Source organism: Panthera leo, chromosome B1, assembly GCF_018350215.1.
Source record: "Panthera leo isolate Ple1 chromosome B1, P.leo_Ple1_pat1.1, whole genome shotgun sequence".
In the NCBI taxonomy this organism is placed as follows: Eukaryota; Metazoa; Chordata; class Mammalia; order Carnivora; family Felidae; genus Panthera; species Panthera leo.
The window spans coordinates 6661175-6679277 of NC_056682.1; the positions used below are offsets into that span (position 1 = coordinate 6661175).

At 40.4% G+C, this 18103-nt stretch overlaps 1 protein-coding gene across 3 annotated transcripts in view; it reads left to right on the forward strand.

Moving 5' to 3' along the window:
• AGPAT5 (1-acylglycerol-3-phosphate O-acyltransferase 5) overlaps positions 1 to 18103 on the forward strand; it is a 66164-nt gene that overhangs the window by 24056 nt on the left and 24005 nt on the right. For all 3 annotated transcript variants that reach the window (XM_042934178.1, XM_042934180.1, XM_042934179.1), the window contains exon 5: positions 10539 to 10629. In XM_042934178.1, coding sequence (XP_042790112.1) covers positions 10539 to 10629 — 91 coding nt within the window. The remainder of the gene's footprint in view (positions 1 to 10538; positions 10630 to 18103) is intronic.

The following is an 18103-nucleotide window of genomic DNA, read 5'->3' on the forward strand; positions in this document are numbered from 1 at the left end:
CTGGCATTTGTGGCTGGGGGACTGTCACTAATTTTGGAACATTACGAGCTCTTAGTTCATTAAATGTTACTCCTGCCCTGTTCTATCTTCTCCAGTTACACGTGCTTTGGGCCCTCTGTTTCACAGTCCTTGCATGCTGTGTGTGTGTTTGTTTGTCTGTTTTTCTTCACTCTCTTTTTCCCTGTTGTGTTCAGCTTAGGTCATCTCTGTTGACCTGTTGTCATGTTCATGGACTGTCCCCTTGGCTTGGCCCCATCTGCTGATGAGCCAGTGCAAGGCATTCTTCACGTCTGTTCCTGCTTCTCATTCCCAGTGTTTCCCTTTGCTGCTGTGTCACCATGTCTGGGTCCGTGCTAAAGTATCCATCTGACCATGAGGCTCGCCCACCCCATCTACTGGGCCCTTGGTCGTGTTGCTAGTAGTTACTTTAAATCCCCGTTCTGGTAATTACAGCATCTCGACTCTCCCTGAATCTGAAATTTTTGATTGCTTGGTTTCTTCAGACTGTGCTTTACCTTGCCTTTGCTTTTTTATACCTTCTGCGATTTTGTGGAAAGTTGGGCCTCTTGAGTAGGACAGTCAAGATAGAAGTAGTTTTGGTACCCGAGAATAGGTACACTTTTCTTTTTTGCTAGGACTTCATGGAGGGCTGGAGTCCATTTAGTCAGTTTTCCTGGATTTGGGTTTTACTATTGCAGTAATGTTTTTCACAGACTTCAATTACTGTAGCATTCGTTACTCTGTGTTTAGGGTGGGAGGCGTTTTGCTGGAGATTTTTCCTTCGCTTTTTTGCACTACACGTAGAGTTGGTGTCCTTTCTGCGTCTGCCCCAACAGAAATCTTCCTAGTTTGGCAGGGGTGGAGGGTGAGGGGGAGAGGGCAGAGAGAGGGTCTTAGGGGTGGAGCCTTCTCCGATCCTGCCTTGCTCCCAGCTCTAAGTCTGTGCCTAGGATGGGTTCCTGCCCATCCTCTGTGGAGAGTTTTTCCTTTCTGTTCATTTTCCCCAGCTGCAGGGGATTTTCAGCACTTTGAGAATTTAAGAATGTCGTCCCACGGGAGAGAGAGAGAGAGAGGCGAGGGCTCCGTGCTGGGTGCCGGGCTGTGTGCTTCCTGAGCCCCAGCTGCTGCTTCGGGTCCCCTCAAGCCTGCCTCATCATCTTCATTCAGGGTGATGTTGCCAGATGTTGCCCTGTCCCAGGTTTTCTTTCTCTTTTCTTTTTGAGGTGTGTGTGTGTGTGTGTGTGTGTGTGTGTGTACAGTGTGGTCTGTGGAGTAGACCTTGTGAGTTGTGGTAAATCCTCCTGTGTCTGCAGCCCCCAGGGGTTCTTCTGGAGAACTAGCTCACATTCAGCCTTTTGCAATTTGTTAGAATGTTAACCGAATCTTTTTATTGGCATCTGTTGGCATTTGCCCAAGTCAACGAGTGCACGATCTCGTCTCTCTTTCGAATTGCTTCTTCCCTTAGATCTCCAGGCGGGTTGGTCGCTGTGCAACCTCAACTCTCCGGAGGGTTCACTTTGCAGATTGTCCAGTGTTTTGTCGTTCTCCTTTTAACAGTCTTTGTCCTAAGCCTCCTCTTTTTCGTTAATGTGTTCTAAAACTTGGAATAATCTTAGATTTACAGAAGTGTTGGATAGATAGTACAGAGTTCCCATTTATTCTTGGCCCAGTTTTAATGTTAACGTTTAATATTAAAATCTTTCCTAACCATGGTACATTTGTCAAAACTAAGAAACGTTGGTGTCATCCTGTTAATTGGACTATTCAGTTTCTCCGCTCTTTCCACTGGTTAGTCCTTTCTTTTGTTCCAAGATGAGTCCACTGTACCCCAGATCCGTTTAACACCTATGCTTTAAGTTGACTCTACTTTTCATGGCGTGCTGTACTATGCAGTTACTATCAAATCTGCCATTTTTGTTCTAATCGTCAAACTTTGTTTCTTTAAATGTTGAAGGCATCATTTAAGAGATGTATTGAGTAAATATGTGTTTAGTGATCTCAGTATGTGAAGCCTTGTCATTTTCTCCCAGTTCCTGCTCATGGTACTTTCTTTCCCTGTGTGCTTGGTTATCTTTATTTGCTGCTGATTGTATTTGGAAAATTATTTGTGGAAGTCAGCTCAAAGCTTAGAAAGTGCCTTCCTCCAGAGAATATTTGCATTTGTTTCAGCTGGCCCCCTTAAGGCTTCTCTAGTCTGAGCCCATCCAAATTAGATTGCGAACTTGAGGTTAACTGGACCAAGATTGCAAATCCACGTGAGACTGATTTTGATGTCTGGTTTATTTTTGCCCTGAGAGTGTAGCCTCTGATGTTCCCTTCACTTCTTTTCCCTCTTAATAGAAGGTCCGTGGGCTTTGATTTTTATTCCCCTCACTTTTCAGTCTGTTAAAGCAAAAGTTGTGTGGTATGCTTACTTCTGCTTTACTGTGTTTGTGTTAATTTTGGTCTTATTATCTTGTCAGCTCTCTGATAGTTTTAAAATGATGTTACATCCAGCTTTTTAAATTTTCAGTGGGAAGTCCTGTTCGCATAACCTAGTTTTTTACTTTGGGAACCTGTCTGTTTTTCAAGGGCAAAAGACTAGCTTTCTGATGTTCATGCAACAGTGTTGAACAATAGACTGGCAGTGCCGTGAGTGGTTGTCGCTTTGAGGCCACTATGGTCTAAGGTGTGGATTCTTAGAATCTGTACAATTGCGTCAGCTTTTCATATTTAAGCACCGTGAAACAGACTTTCTTTGTTATTTAATCTGTTGTTTCTGGAAGTTAATCAAGTAACTGACATGGTATAACGTATGAAATAAGTCCACTTGCATAGGGCTAAATATCCTCATAGGAATCTATTTCCCGATTAAATCAGCTTTTATCATTCAGTATTAGTATAATTTGAGAGACTGCAGAATTTTGTTTCCAAAAAATATATCTGCATTATAAATTACTAAGAAATATATCTACTCAGTAATTACAGCTGGGACAATATTTTCATATGGTACTTACCAGTTGTGGGTGCAAATGAAACATTTGTAAAAATCACTACTTCATCTCTAGAAGTCATAGAGTCAACATTTGAGCTAGTACAATTCATGACACGAATATTAGAGTCTTACACCTTATTGTTGTTTTTCAAATTTTAAAATTTTTAAAATTTATTTATTTTGAGAGACCGCGCAATGGGGGAGGGGCAGAGACAGATGGAGAGAGAGAATCCCAAGCAGGCTCCACACTGTCAGCTCAGAGCCTGACACAGGGGTTGAACCCACAAACTGTGAGATCATGACCTGAGCTGAGATCAAGAGTCGGATGCTCAACTGACTGAGCCCCTGGTTTTCCAACTTTTACTCAGGTTCCTTCTTAAAACGGAGGCAGCCTCAGGGATAGGAGTGTTGGCTTCGAAATCACATTTGTTGACTCTCAGATCTGCCATTTAAACTTTGGTACTTTGCACAAGTCACTTAACTTTTCTAAGCTTGTTTTCCTTATATGTTCCATCTATTCATAATTACTTAATTTGGTAGCTGGGATTAAGTAACATGTTTGAAAACGATGCTTATCGTATTAGTTTACTATTGCAGCTATAACAAATGACCACAAGCTCACTGGCTTAAGTCACGCAAATTTTGGCTGTGGCAGCAGGAGCAAAACTACACAAGTAGGACCACACCACACCAGACTAAGAAGTTTCTGTGCAACAAAGGAAGTAATTCACAAAAGGAAAAAACCTACAGAATGGGAGAAAATACTTGCAAACTGCGTATCTGTTGTTAATTTCCAAAGTTAACCTGTAATTCACTAGCAAAAAAGCCAATAACCCAATGAAAAAAATGGGCGAAGAACTTGAATAGATGTTCATCCAAAGAAGGCCTACAAATGGCCGACAGGTGTATGAAAAGGTGTTCCACCTCACTCATTGTCAGGGCAATGCCAGTCCCAGCACACGGATGTTAACACCTAACACCTGTTAGCATGACTGTCCGCTAAGGTCAGAAGATCAGGGTCGGAAGGGATTTAGAAAAAAGAGAACCATTAGACGTTTCTGGTGGGGCTATATATTGGTACAGCCGTTAGGAAAAACAGAATGGGGTTTCCTGAGAAGTTTAAAAATAAAAATATCATATGTAGCAATCAACTTCTGGGTGTATATCCAGAGGAAACAGTATTTCCTGCTCTCTTGTTCACTGCAGCATTATTCACAGTAGCCAAGGTATGGAAACAACCTAAATGTGTATCAACAAATGAGTGAATAAATAGTATATAGTATGTATACACAACGGAACATCTTTCAGTGTTAAAAAGAAGGAAGTCCTGTCGCTTACGACAGCAGAGATGAACCGTGAGGGCATTACACTAAGTGAAATAAACTGGACACAGAGCGACAAATACTGCATGGTCTCACTATAGGTGGGATTTTAAAAAGTTGAATTCATAGAACGGTGGCTTGGGGGTTGGGGTTCGGGGGGATGGGGAATATGTTAGTCAAAGGGTACAAACTTTCGGTTTTAAGAGGAGTAAGTTCTGGACACGTAAGGTACAGCATGGTGACCATAGTAATGCCGTATTGTATACTTGAAATTTGTTAACAGAGCAGATTTTAAGCACACACACAAAATATGGTAACTATGCCACGTGGTGGATATCTTAATTACTTTGTGGTAATCATTTCACAGTGTCTATGTGCATTAAAACATCACATTGTGCACCTTAAATGTATACAATTTTTATTGTCAGTCATACTCCAGGAAAGCTAGAAAAAGTGACAACATTCTCTTCACCATTCCAGAGATGAGCAGCGCAAACTGGGTCTCACTGGACAGAATCACAGTGTCTTTGGGGCTGAGGTCCTCTGGAGACTATAAGGGAGAATCCATATTCTTGCCTTTTTTGGATTCTAGAGTTTGCCCTCATTCCTTACCTCATGACTTCTTCTGTCTTCAGAGCCAACAGTGGCCGGGCTGGTCTTTTTTTGCCAGCATTCTGGTTCTGACTCTGTGGTCTCCTTCTTTCCTGTTTAAGAATGCTCATTGTTAACACGGGGCACACCAGGACATTCTAGGCTAACCTCACTGTTGTGCAGTCCACAGTCAGCAGCTCTGAGACCCCTGCCACGTTCCATATTGTCCGCAGATTCTGAGAGTGAGGATGTGGGCGTTTTGGGGAGGGGACATTATTCTGCCCGCCACATGCATGTATGCATTTACATGACTTTGTAGTTTTTTTTCTAATCATACATGTAGCACTTTCATGCTTAAATTATAAGCTCTTTGAGAGATTGTTACTTTGTATCCTGCTGCTTTTTTGCATTTTTTTCTCTGTAAATGTAATGAGTTGAATGTGTTTGGTCGTTATTTTAGAAAAACCTTTTTTAAAAGTTGTGGTTTGCCAGACTGCATTAATTTTGGGGGAGGAAAGCAGAGATGAACCATCTTGTTTATATTCTGCACATCTCAATCCGAAATGGCTTTTCATTTAAAGAGAGAGAAGTAACTAAAAGATGTCTAGCTAATCAAAGTTTAAGTTCTGAGATACTATTCCCATATAAATATGTCTGCTTTGAAAATACTTAGTGAACTAGATAGAATTTTAAAAACCAGAGGGGAAGGAAACGATATAAAGAGCCTGCCATGTGGTGCTTAATATTCTCACGTGTAGGGGCGCCTGGGTGGCTCAGTCGGTTGAGTGTCTGACTTCGGCTCAGGTCATGATCTCGCGGTCCGTGAGTTCGAGCCCCGTGTCAGGCTCTGTGCTGACAGCTCAGAGCCTGCAGCCTGCTTCGGATTCTGCCCCTCCCTCCTTCTCTGCCCCAACCCACTCGCATTCTGTCTCTGTCTCTCTCAAAAATAAATAAACATTAAAAAAAAATTTTTTAAATTCTTACATGTTTCCTTTTATCTCACAGCTATCCTGAGTCTTCATTTGGGAATGAAACTGAAACTCAATTAAAAGTAAATTAACTTATCCAATGCATGGAGGAAAGGCTATTTTTAATAGAAAGTCATCAGTTCCATAACTGGTTGAATATGAGTATATTTTAAACTCTTAAGAAGCTCTTTTCTTTTTGAATGGAATTTTAATATGGAATTGCTCACTGGTTTCCATTAGACGCTCAAGCATCTGTGCTTAGAATGGTTCATCGCATCTTGAATATAGATCTTCTGTTCAAAGTCAGTCCCTGTTAAAGGAAACAGAATCTCTGGTTTCTTCCAAATGAAACTTTAGCAGAATAAAAGATTTCTGTGCACAGTAGCAGTAATCTACATGATTTGGTTTGTTTGGAACTGTCAGTTCTCTGTCATTCCTGGGGCTTCCCTGTCCTTGAGCGGGAATTTTCCTTAACTGAGAAGTGGGTCCAGAAATGTCACACTGCTTTGTGGTAGTTTTTTCTTGCCCTGTTGCTCCATGTTTAGTCCTTCCTGTCCTCTGTTGCCACCTTCTCCGTTTCCATGGGAACTAAAGAAGACAGCTGCCTTTTTTGTTAGCAGTGTGAACGCAGTGCTGAGGAGGTCATCAGATGCGAACCGCGGAAGGAGGAAGGAAGTTTGACTTGGCGGTCTTGACTGTACGTCTGCTGTGTGCCACAGTCCACTGGTGCTGGAGAGAGCCAGACCTGCCTTGGTCGCACAGCCTCTAGGGGCAGTTGTTCTCGAGAATGAGGCGCTGAGCTGCATCTGGGGTCGCGCTCCCAGCTGCTCCTGTCATGTGCCTTTCTTCGAACCACATACGTCCTCTCCCTGCCATCTCACGTTTCTAAAGCAGATGTGTTTTACTTTTAATAACAGCAAATCGCACTGTTATTTTGTGCCAAGCACTGTGTTAACGTAGATTACACAAGTTATCACCTTTTGTCATTACAGTATGTAAACTGTCATTTCATCTTGTAGACAGGGAAGCTTAAGGCACAGAGGGGATGAGGAGGTCAACCCGGGGATCGGGGCCTGCGAGTGGAGTCTGGGATGTGAAACTGAGCATCCAGACTGTTGTGTTCTGTGTGCTTTGGTTACGGTCTTTGTAGATATGATTTCCTATGGAAGATCGCCCGCTTTGTGGAGTAACGGGCGGGTTTGGGCATTAAAATGTAACTGCTAAGAATTTGCATCTGTGACTTGCCCTTTCATATCCTAACAGAGTCTTCAAAAAAGTTTTAAGATTTTTGCCTAAGTGCAGTTTATTGATTTTTCTCTCCTAAAATTTTTGCCTTTTCTGTCCTATTTTAGAAGGCTTTGCCAAACTCAGTGATACTAAGATTTTCTCCTTTGTTTGCTTTTAGAAGGTTTATAGTTTCAGCATGCATTTAGGTCTCTGGCCCGTTTCGAGTTAACTTTTATATCTGGTGTAAGGCCAAGGCTCCTGTGTCTAAATACGGATATCCATCACCACTTATTGACAAGGTTATTCTTTTCCCCATTGTTTGAAATAAATTGATTTCATATATACAGGTCCGTTTGTGAACCATTTATTCTGTTGGCACTGATCTATACGTGTATCCCCATGCCCGCACTACACTGTTTTGATTACCCTTGCATTACAGTAAGTTTTGAAATCTGGTGTAGTTAAGTCTTCTAAATTTGTTCTTTTTCAAAGGTGCTTGGCTGTTTTCGGTCCTTGGCATTTCCATATAAATTCTGAAATCACTTGTCAATTTCTGCGTAAAAGCTTGCTGGTTTTTTACTTCAATTGCATTGAATCTATAGATCCATCTGGGAAGAGTGATATCACAATGATAGTGAATGTTTGGGTCCAAAAGCGCAGTATTTAGGTCTTCTTTAATGTCTCTCAGCAGTGTTTCATGGTTTCAGAGCATACAAATTTACACACATTTTGCAAAAGTTAACCACATTTGCCAAAATAAATTCTTAGTTTCCTGTTTTTTGACGCTATTGTAGATGGCATTTTTAAAAATTTTATTACATGCTGATAGCATGTAAACATACGGTTGATTTTTGTATATTGATATTTTCTTCTGTAACCTTGCTAAACTTATTTATTATCTAGTAACATCTAAAAATAGTAACGTTTCTTAGGATTTCCTACATGGAGAGTCATGTCATTTGTGTATAAGTACAGTTTTATTCCTTTCTTTTAATCTGGATGCCTTTTGTTTTTTTTTGTCTTGCCTGGAGTGCCCTGGCCAGAACCTCTAGTCTAGCTTTGACCAGAACTGGTGAGAGTGGGCGTTCTTGCCTTGTTCTACATCTGTGGCAAAAGCACTCATTCTTTCCCCATTCCTTAGGTCTTAGACCCACCATGCATTCAGTCACCCTCTTGTTACTCTCCTTCATAACATCTTGCTCTTTTTCTACACTGTCATATAAGTGTAATTACATTTTTATTTGTATTTCGTTTAAGTTTGTTTATTTCGTTAAGTTTGTCTCTTCTGTGAGACAAGTTGCGTTAAGTTTCGTTAAGTTTGTCTCTTCTGTGAGACAGAGACAGTGCAAGTTGGGGAGGGGCAGAGAGAGAGGGAGAAAGAGAAACCCAAGCAGGCTCCCAGCACAGAGCCTGATGTGGGGCTCAAACTCACGAACTGAGATCATGACCTGAGCCGAAACCAAGTGTCAGACACTTAACCAACTGAGCCACCCAGGCACTCCTGTGTAATTATATTTTTAAAACTTATTTGTTTAATGTACTTTTTTCTCACTTGTCTCCAAAACCATATGTATTTCATTACCCTCTATAGTACCTGGCACATAATAATAGGTGTATAAGAAATATTTCTTGAATGAATCCTGAATGAACTGTTCATTCTTGCCTTCTTGCTGACCATCAGTTCTCTTTTTAATTAAACATGTAAAGAGACAGAAAATAATAACCACTTGAATTATTAATCATTCAAATCATGAATCATTTTTATTAAAAAAATTTTTTTTTAACCTTTATTTATTATTGAGAGACAGAGAGAGACAGAGCATGAGCATGGGAGGGGCAGAGAGAGGGGGAGACACAGAATCTGAAGCAGGCTCCAGGCTCTGAGCCCCGACACGGGGCTCGAACTCACAAACCACAAGATTATGACCTGAGCAGAAGTCGGATGCTTTACCAACTGAGCCACCCAGGTGCCCTGAATCATTTTATTTTTGAATGCTTGAACTAAAAGCTAAAATCCATCAGTAATTGCTTTCATGGCGTTGAATACAAACTTCACTTATTTAAAATGTATTCTCCTGATAGTGAATTTGTGGTTTTTGGAACTAATTTTAATTTTTGTTTCCTGTTTTTCCTTCTACTTACTGGAATATAATAAGGAATTCTTAACTTTTTTTCTTAATTTTACCCATTTTTCTACATTTTCTTGGTAGCTCTGGTTAATCTTTATTATCCAATATTAAGGTACATAGAAATCTATTAATTTCTATGTTTGGCAAAAATAGTGGGCTCCAAAGACAATTTATATAGATAAATAAAAAGTTAATCTGGAAGCTGAAAATGCAGAATTGTAGAGCCACCATTAATTCAAGTTTTTCACCTAGAAGATTGAAAGAGAGTAATCATAAGCTTGTCTAATGAAAAAACTTGAACTGTCACAAAGGTTCATTAGGTAGGAGTTTTACAATCAGAAATCATTCAGATAAGGGAATGCTTCTGTGCTAGACATCTAGACAGACAGCATTACCTGCGATCTGATGAGGGTGGATTAAATGAACAGAATTTTCTTTCCTTCTCTCCCACTATCCTTTTGTTTCCTGTATTCTGTTTGTACTGGAAAAGATTTGATATGAATGCCTTACTTTTGTCTTTTGGCTGTCACTTAACCATGTTGGTGTAGTTTTGGTAACTCAGTTGTAAAGTTAGGAGTTTCTCCCAATGTTGTATTATATGTTAACTAATTAGAATTTTTTTAAAAATTTTGAAAAGAAAGAAAAAATCAAGTTAGGAGTTTCTCATTGTATATTTTTATGGTTTCTGTCTGTATTTTTCCAAGCAGATAGAAGTAAAAGCTCAGATGAATTGATTACTTAGTAAACATTCACCTTCCTTTTTTACTTATACATGCATTATTTCAGTTTATGAAACTGCTAATAAATTGAATTATTTAAAATGCAGTAAGGGAGCTCCGTAAAATAAGAACACTGTGGGAATCTTTTACAATATGAATACTTAATATTTTATACTGTGGAAATTTAGATATTGCCTCAAATGAGATGTGCTTTTCTTATCGATACTTAGGGACACTGATGTGTGACATTTGCAACTTTTAAAAAAGTCGTTTTTCAGAATCTTAGGGCAAAAAAGCTCTTTATGAGTCAGCATTTCATGGGCAAATTTTTAATTAAGGAATATTAGTGTGTAATTAGAAACATTGTTAGATTCTTAATGATTGACCTACCAGTGTATGTAGGACTGTATTTTAAATATAATCCGTTTTAAGACTTAATTGCATTTTTTTTTTTTGCATTTCGGTTACTCTGCTGGAAATGAATCATGTGTAAAATGAATATACATTTTTCCCACCATAGAATCTACTCCCTTCGCATTGGCATTAAGTTAACAAGAACCACAAAAAAAGCTCACACGAAACAAACCATATTTCTTTCTGCTTCACAGATGTATCTTGTGATTTTTCCAGAAGGAACGAGGTATAATCCAGAACTAACAAAAGTTATTTCAGCTAGTCAAACATTTGCTGCTAAAGAAGGTAAGTAAAACTTTGACACTATTTGAAAAAATATTTTTTAAAGAACCTTTGCAGTTTTTCTTCCTGGAGAAGATATTTATTTATGTTTTACAACAATGGAAATGAATTCACTGATTCATTTCTTTGGTGAGTGCATGTATTAATTACCTCTTAGGAAATGAAGTTTCTCGATTATTCATATGCGTGTTATTATAGATGTCTGAAAGATTAAATTCAAGTGCTTGCTAAATACATATTTCAGTGCCATGGGTTTTTTTAAAATCTGTCTAGGTACCTGACTGTGCAGATGGAGCCTTTTTCTTCGTTGTGGCTCCTGTGTGGTGGAAAGGATTTGTGTTCTGTGGGCTCACAGACCTGGGTTGGAATCCAGACTCTGACGTCTGCTAGCTATGTGGCTGCAAGTTGCCTCATGTTACAGACCTTGTTTTCACGTCTCTTAAGAAACACGTACCTCATAGGTATACCTAACTGGGTGTAAGAATGAAGCTAGAAGATATGTGAAGTTCCTGTTGGAGCATGTTACACAAAGTACTTGGAAATTATTAATGTCCCCCAAGACAGGAATGTTTCCAGTGTCCTTATTTTAGAATGTCGGACAACTAATACACCTATAAGCTATTCACTTTAACCAAACTGGGACGTCAACAGAAAACAGTGGCCATGCCGTGTTTTCAAAGTTGTCCTTGAAGATTGAGTTAGTGTACGATCTCCGTACATGGATCACCAGTCACTCCCTGAGCAGATGTCTTGTTGATGGCGTTCTGCCAGGGTCTGTGCAGTGCTGTCTGGAAGGATTGGCTGCAGCAATGGTAGTGTTTTCTCTGTCTGCTCTCCCCAGCGTGGTAGCTCCTGCCCACATGAGGTGGTGTTTCAGGGGAAATGAAGTTTTAATTTTGTTAAATTTTTTTTAATATGAAATTTATTGTCAAATTGGTTTCCATACAACACTCAGTGCTCATTCCAGCTAACTTCGTTAATTTTAATTAATTCATTGTGATCTGAAACAGAATTCTTGATACTTTTCCTTATTGAAATTCTTTTCCTAGACTTCTGTAGGGCTTGTCTCCATTTCCTTCTCCCTGTCGGGTGATTCCTGCTCAGTCTCCTTTCCAGCTGCCTCTTCTGCTTCACTCTCTCCCGTTTCATATGTTGTGTCTGTTGTTGGCTGGTCTCCCATTCATTGCATTTTCGTGTTTCCCTGTGGGCTTCATCCACATCCATAGCGTTGGCCTCCATTGATTTGGTTGCTGATGACTCACAAAAACCTTTCTCCCATCCATATCTCTGACTTTAGACCTAGAGGTTTGGTTGCCCAATAGACAACCTCCCTCAATCAGCCCAAAGGCCAGTGATGCTCAGCATCACTTGTAAGGGAAACACAAACCAAAACCACAAGGAAACATCACCTCACAATTGTCAGAATGGCTAAAATCAACAACACAGGAAACAGCAGGATGTCTTTGGTGAGGATGTGGAGAAGGGGGAACCCTCGTGCACTGCTGGTGGGAATGCAGGTTGGTGCAGCCGCTCTGGAGAACAGTGTGGAGGTTCCTCAAAAAGTTAAAAATAGAACTAGAACTACCCTGTGGTCCAGCAATTGCACTACTAGGTATTTACCCAAAGGATACAAAAATACTGACTCAGAGGGACACATGCACCCCAATGTTCATAGCAGCACTATCAACAACAGCCAAAGTATGGAAAGAGCCCAAATGTCCATTGACTGATGATTGGATAAAGATGTGGTATATGTGTGCATATAAATACATAAATAAATACACACTCAGCCATCAAAAAGAATGAAATCTTGCCTTTTTCAATGATATGGGTAGAGCCAGAGACTATAATGCTAAGCAAAATCAGTCAGTCAGAGAAAGACCTGCGTCATGTGGTTTCACTTATATGTGGAATTTAAGAAACAAAACAAATGAACACGGTGGGGGAAAAAGAGAGACAAACCAAGAAACAGACTCTTAGCTATAGAGAACAAATTGATGGTACAGAGGGAGGTGGGCAGGGGGGTGGGTTAAAGAGATGATGGAGATAACGGAGTACGCTTGTCATAATGAGCACCAGGTGAGGTGTGGAAATGTAGAATCACTATAATATACACCTGAAACTAATATAACACTGCGTGTTAACCTACTGAAATTAAAAACCTAAAAATAACCTATCTCAAGGGAGAACTAAAAGTTAAAAATCAAAAAAATAATAAAAGCATATCTTACAACAGAAGTCACAGATACATGGCTTTTTTAAAAAAGGGGTTTATGTCCAAAAGTGTTAGAGAATGTTGCATTTTCTATCCTTCCCTTGGGGAGGTACAGTTCGCATTTATGTATTAGTCTCAGAAAAGTGCTATTGTAAAGATGTCTGATTTTGTGTATTGAGCTGGGGTTTTTTTAATGTTTGTTTATTTTTGAGAAAGAGAGCGTGAGCGAGCATGAGTGGTGGAGGGGCAGAGAGAGGAAGACCCAGAATCCAAAGCAGGCTGAGCGGTCAGCACAGAGCCTGATGCGGGGCTCGAACCCATGAAACACCAGATCGTGACCTGAGCTGAAGTCGGACAAACAACCGACTGAACCACCCAGGTGTCCCTATTGAGCTGCTCTCTAATTTTCATATTTAAAAAAAAAATTTTTTTAACGTTTATTTATTTTTGAGACAGAGACAGAGCATGAACAGGGGAGGGGCAGAGAGAGAGGAAGACACAGAATCTGAAACAGGCTCCAGGCTCTGAGCTGTCAGCACAGAGCCCAACGCGGGGCTCGAACTCACGGGCCGTTGAGATCATGACCTGAGCCGAAGTCAGATGCTTAACCGACCAAGCCACCCAGGCACCCCTCTAATTTTCATATTTTAGAAAGGAAACAGTGATCTAAAATTACTAAAGTTTGGAATTTTTGTGGGGTAAATGTTTAGAGTTGCAGAAAATTCTGTCTCTAAGATTATTCCTTCTCTAAATTAGATTCTAGATGGCTGAGTTCTGACTTCAACAAAATGTATATTTTACTCTGAAAGTTAAAATAGCTTATAGATGAGTCAGTTGTGGGATTCTTTTTGTGTGTGGGGTGGGGGGGGGGATTCTTGATAAACTTGAATATAGACCTTACACTATATAAATTTTCAACTACTCTTATGTGTCGTCTCGTGTAGCCATGTTAATTCTGTTCCAGAATTATAGTTTTGGATTAGATAAGGTGAAAGGGAAGTAATAAACATGTGGGGATTTTTTTTTCTTGCTGCTTTTCACGTGTATTGTAAAATTTGACACATTTCGTTGTTACTGTATGATCGATGTCATCTTGAAACACTTGTGTTTTTTATGAGTTTAACAGAGTTGGCCTTGAGAGAAGTTTCCTGGAGTGCATTAGATGCTCAGAGTCTGCTGATTTTGTTTTTAAAACAGTACAGTATTCTACCTTTAAATATTAAATCTTTATTAAATTTTGAATATGTAAAACGTTCCGCTAAGGTGGTAGAACTAACTCTGATGTTTTCTAGGAGGTTATAATTAAATAGCAGAAATGAAACAGAGTTGTATTCATCATCTGTTGACGTGTAACAAATTATCCCAAGCCCTCGCGTGGCCTCAAACAGTAAACATGTGTTATCTCCCAGTTGATGTGGGCCAGGAGTCCCGGTGTGGTTTAGCTGGTGGCTTCTTGCTCCGGGACTGTCACTGGCTGCAGTCATTTCAGGGCCCCCCCAGGGAGGATCTGGTAAACGCCCTCTCACATGGCTGTCGACAGGCCTCAGGTCCTCACTGGCCGTTTCGTGCCACTCGGGTCTCTCCACTGAGCTCTTCAGGACATGACCACTCACTCCCCTCGATCACCAGAGCAGAGAGGGGTGGGGAGGGACCGTGGAGGACGTAGTGGAACGATGAGAGCATAGAGTAGGGTGAGCAAGACAGAAGTCACAGTCAGCAGGTGGAGGTGAGGAAGGGCTGCCTTTCCGTGGGAAGGAATGGGTGAGAGGCGGAGAAGGGGAACCGTGAGAGCCGTCCTCTTGAAAGAGCAGTGAGTACGGGGAGAGGGCGGACGAGCGAGAAGCTGGAGTATTCTTGGTTACGTGGGAGGTCCTGCCCCGGACTCTGCAGGAGAAGTCCAGCTGATGGAGCGGTGATCCACTTTCCGAAAACCCCAGCGTGCCGTTTTGCAGCAGTTTTGCCTCTTGGAATGTGTGATGCACTGCTTCATTCATTTTAAATATGTTAGCACAGACATTTTATTATACCTTGTCGCTGGGCAGATCGCCATTTGTTAAGGTATGATAAGTTTGCATGACAGAATGAGTATAATCTGGGATTACTGTGTTTGTGTGAAAAGTAATGTAGACTTCTTGTGTGTTTTAGTATTCAAGGACTTCTGACTTCTTTTGTAAAATTTACCTGAGTGTGTGTGTGTGTGTGCGTGTGTGTGTGTGTGTTCCTATTTGAATATTGCCATACTGCTTTCAGTTGGGCAAAACAAATGTTTATGTGGAAATAGATTTATTTGCTGTGTAATAATTATTCAGAGTTGTAATCTCAGTCCGGGTTTTCAGGCCTGTGCTAGTCCCCTTGGCCGCCGTGACAAGACAGCACGCTGGGGGCTTAAACAGACACTGATTTTCTCACAGCCCTGAAGCCGGAAAGTTCAAGATCAAGGTGCCCACAGGGTTGGTTTTGGTGAGACTTCCCTTCCTACCTCGTAGCTTGGTCTCCTTCTGGCCGTGCCTTCACGCGGCCTGCTTTGCGTGTGCTCACACACAGAGGTCTCTTTCTGTGAGGAGACTGGTCCTGTCGGATCTGGGCCCCACACTTAGGACCTCATTTCACCTTAATTACCTCCTTAAGGCCCCGTGTCCAACTACAGTCACGTTGGGGGCGGGGAGTGGCTGAGACACACACAGGGTCTTCACTTATCTTTCTCTGTGGAATTATATTTAATACTAATGTTTCTTAGTATTTTTAAAACAAGTTAAGATGAATATTTACCTTATGTCTTACAATCTTACTGAGATGACTGTTTAATATAGCTCCCAGAAGTTACTTATCTCTTAAAAATCCACACTAATTTTGTAATGCCAGATCAAGTGTTTTTAAGTAATTCTCAAAATGGCATAATAATGACATACACTCTTTAATCTGATAACACCCCCACTCACCTATAATCGATCAATTATTGGTCTGTCATTTTTCCCTGAGTTGTAGATCTTTCTCAAAGTTACCAAAAGGGGGGAAATGAATAATTTGTCCTGTAGATAATAATTTTTCATTGCTGACTGTTCTTTCTTTAAATTCTTCAACTGGGAAAACTCGGTATCTATCAGAACTATATTTTCTTGTGACTGTAAAGGTAATTATTTCCCACTGTATACAAAAGAAATTGATTTGTGAACTGTATATCTAAAGGAAAGAGAAGAGGAAACCACTTCCTGTTTTCTTTCCTCTTAGGTCACAACTAATTGAGATTACTTAAAAATAAAAATGAGGGGCGCCTGGGTGGCTCGGTAGGTTGAGCATCTAGCTCTTGATTTTGGCTCAGGTCGTGATCTCACAGTTCACGGGTTCAAGCCCCACTCCACACTACGTGCTGATAGCACAGAGTCTGCTTGGGATTCTGTCTTTCCCTCTCTCTCTGCCCTTCCCTGTTCGTGCTCTCAGTAAATAAATTAATTTTTTTTTTAATTTTTTTTTTAACGTTTATTTATTTTTGAGACAGAGAGAGACAAAGCATGAACAGGGGAGGGGCAGAGAGAGGGAGACACAGAATCTGAAACAGGCTCCAGGCTCTGAGCTGTCAGCACAGAGCCCGACGCGGGGCTCGAACTCACGGACTGTGAGATCATGACCTGAGCTGAAGTCGGCCGCCCAACCGACTGAGCCACCCAGGCACCCCTAATTAATTTTTAAAAAATGAAACAACTTGTTTATCTGTTAAGCTAATTTTTCTTCAAGAAAGATGAATCTTAGTAGCACTTGTCAGTGTATAATATTTAAAACATTATTATTATTCCAAAAGTAACTTCCTTTGAACATGACAAAAAATAAATAGAAAAACCAAAGCCAACCTTTTTAATTTGGATTTTTAAACGTGTTTAAATAATTATACTTATTTTCCTCTTCAGTTTTCTGTCAGCAGTTACATTGACTGGCCTAAAAAGTATGGGTGATGGGTATGGTTTGTCTGTCTGTCTTAACTCTAAATATTTGAAGGTTCTGGTTATTGCTATTTCCTATAAGTGTTTTCCTTCAAAAATGTGTTTGCCACACACTCTGTCCATTCGATATCAGGGGTGTTACTGAAGATGATGTCTGTGTTACAGTGTCATGAATTCTTCATGTTTACTTCACAGTTTGTCATGATAATGCTTTCTAAATTTCTCACTGAAAACTGAATGTTAGTTATTTCTTTAAAGCAGACTGATTCATATTTTTAAATAAATTAGCCAAGATTTTGTTTTTAGTTACAGTCTCTCCAAGACAAAAATTGAGATCTGGAGAGGTCTGAAATATAGGTAGAGTCTCCAAGCAACTACTAAACGTCAAGTAAGCGAGGTATATATTGAGGGCTGCTCAATTTTGTAACAGTAAGTTAGGGAAAAGAGAATTTTATTTTCAGAATGGCTAACATGGAACTTGTCATTTAACAAATCAGTGGTGAAACATTTAGTAAGAAAAGCTTCAACATGTCAATAAGACAGTATTATGTAATTGTATTATAAATATAAGTGAAATGGTATGATAGGTAAAAATGATCATCCTATATGTTAGTAAGATGTTTTGCTAAGTGATTAGATGAATATAAGTCCAACAAACTGGTCACGGAGTGACCTCTTCCTCTGACCTCCCCAGCTAGCTCATTTCTGCGGCAGGTTTCAGCTCTTATCGTTGTGTTGTGTGGTCAGCTCTCCATTCGTTCATCTTTGTGGTGATTTGTGGGTGCAGAATGCTGCCTGCTCCCAGAAGGGCCACAAAATGAATGTCAGGGGCCTCGATTACTATTGAATGCAGGATCATAGATGGCTCAGGAGATAAAAAACAGAAAAGAAGCACATTGGAAAACCACACTCAAGAAGACCACACTGGGACTTGCATTCCCAGTGTAGAATTATTTATTCTTAGATGCTAGGCATTTTTGAAAAAGTAGGGATGAGTAAAGGGAGTGAGACAGCTTTCAAATTTATAGTGATCCTCAAAATGAATCAGCAGGTTTCCCTTTGCATATCAACTTCCCCATCAACAGATTTCACTTTGTGTAACAGCTTCTCCTTCGGGGTCTGAATTGCAACTGTATTTCATTCTTAGCCTTTGGCCCTACTCTCCTTCCCTGTTTCTATAGCATGGTTCCAACTGGCGCCTGGGTCAGGTCACAGCCTTAGGGGTGACAGCAGCAGGGAGCGTTGCCGGTAACCCCGCGTGTTCTGAGGGGGGACCAAGTCACCACCATAACGCTCTCAGGTGTGACTTGGGACATGGCGAATGTTC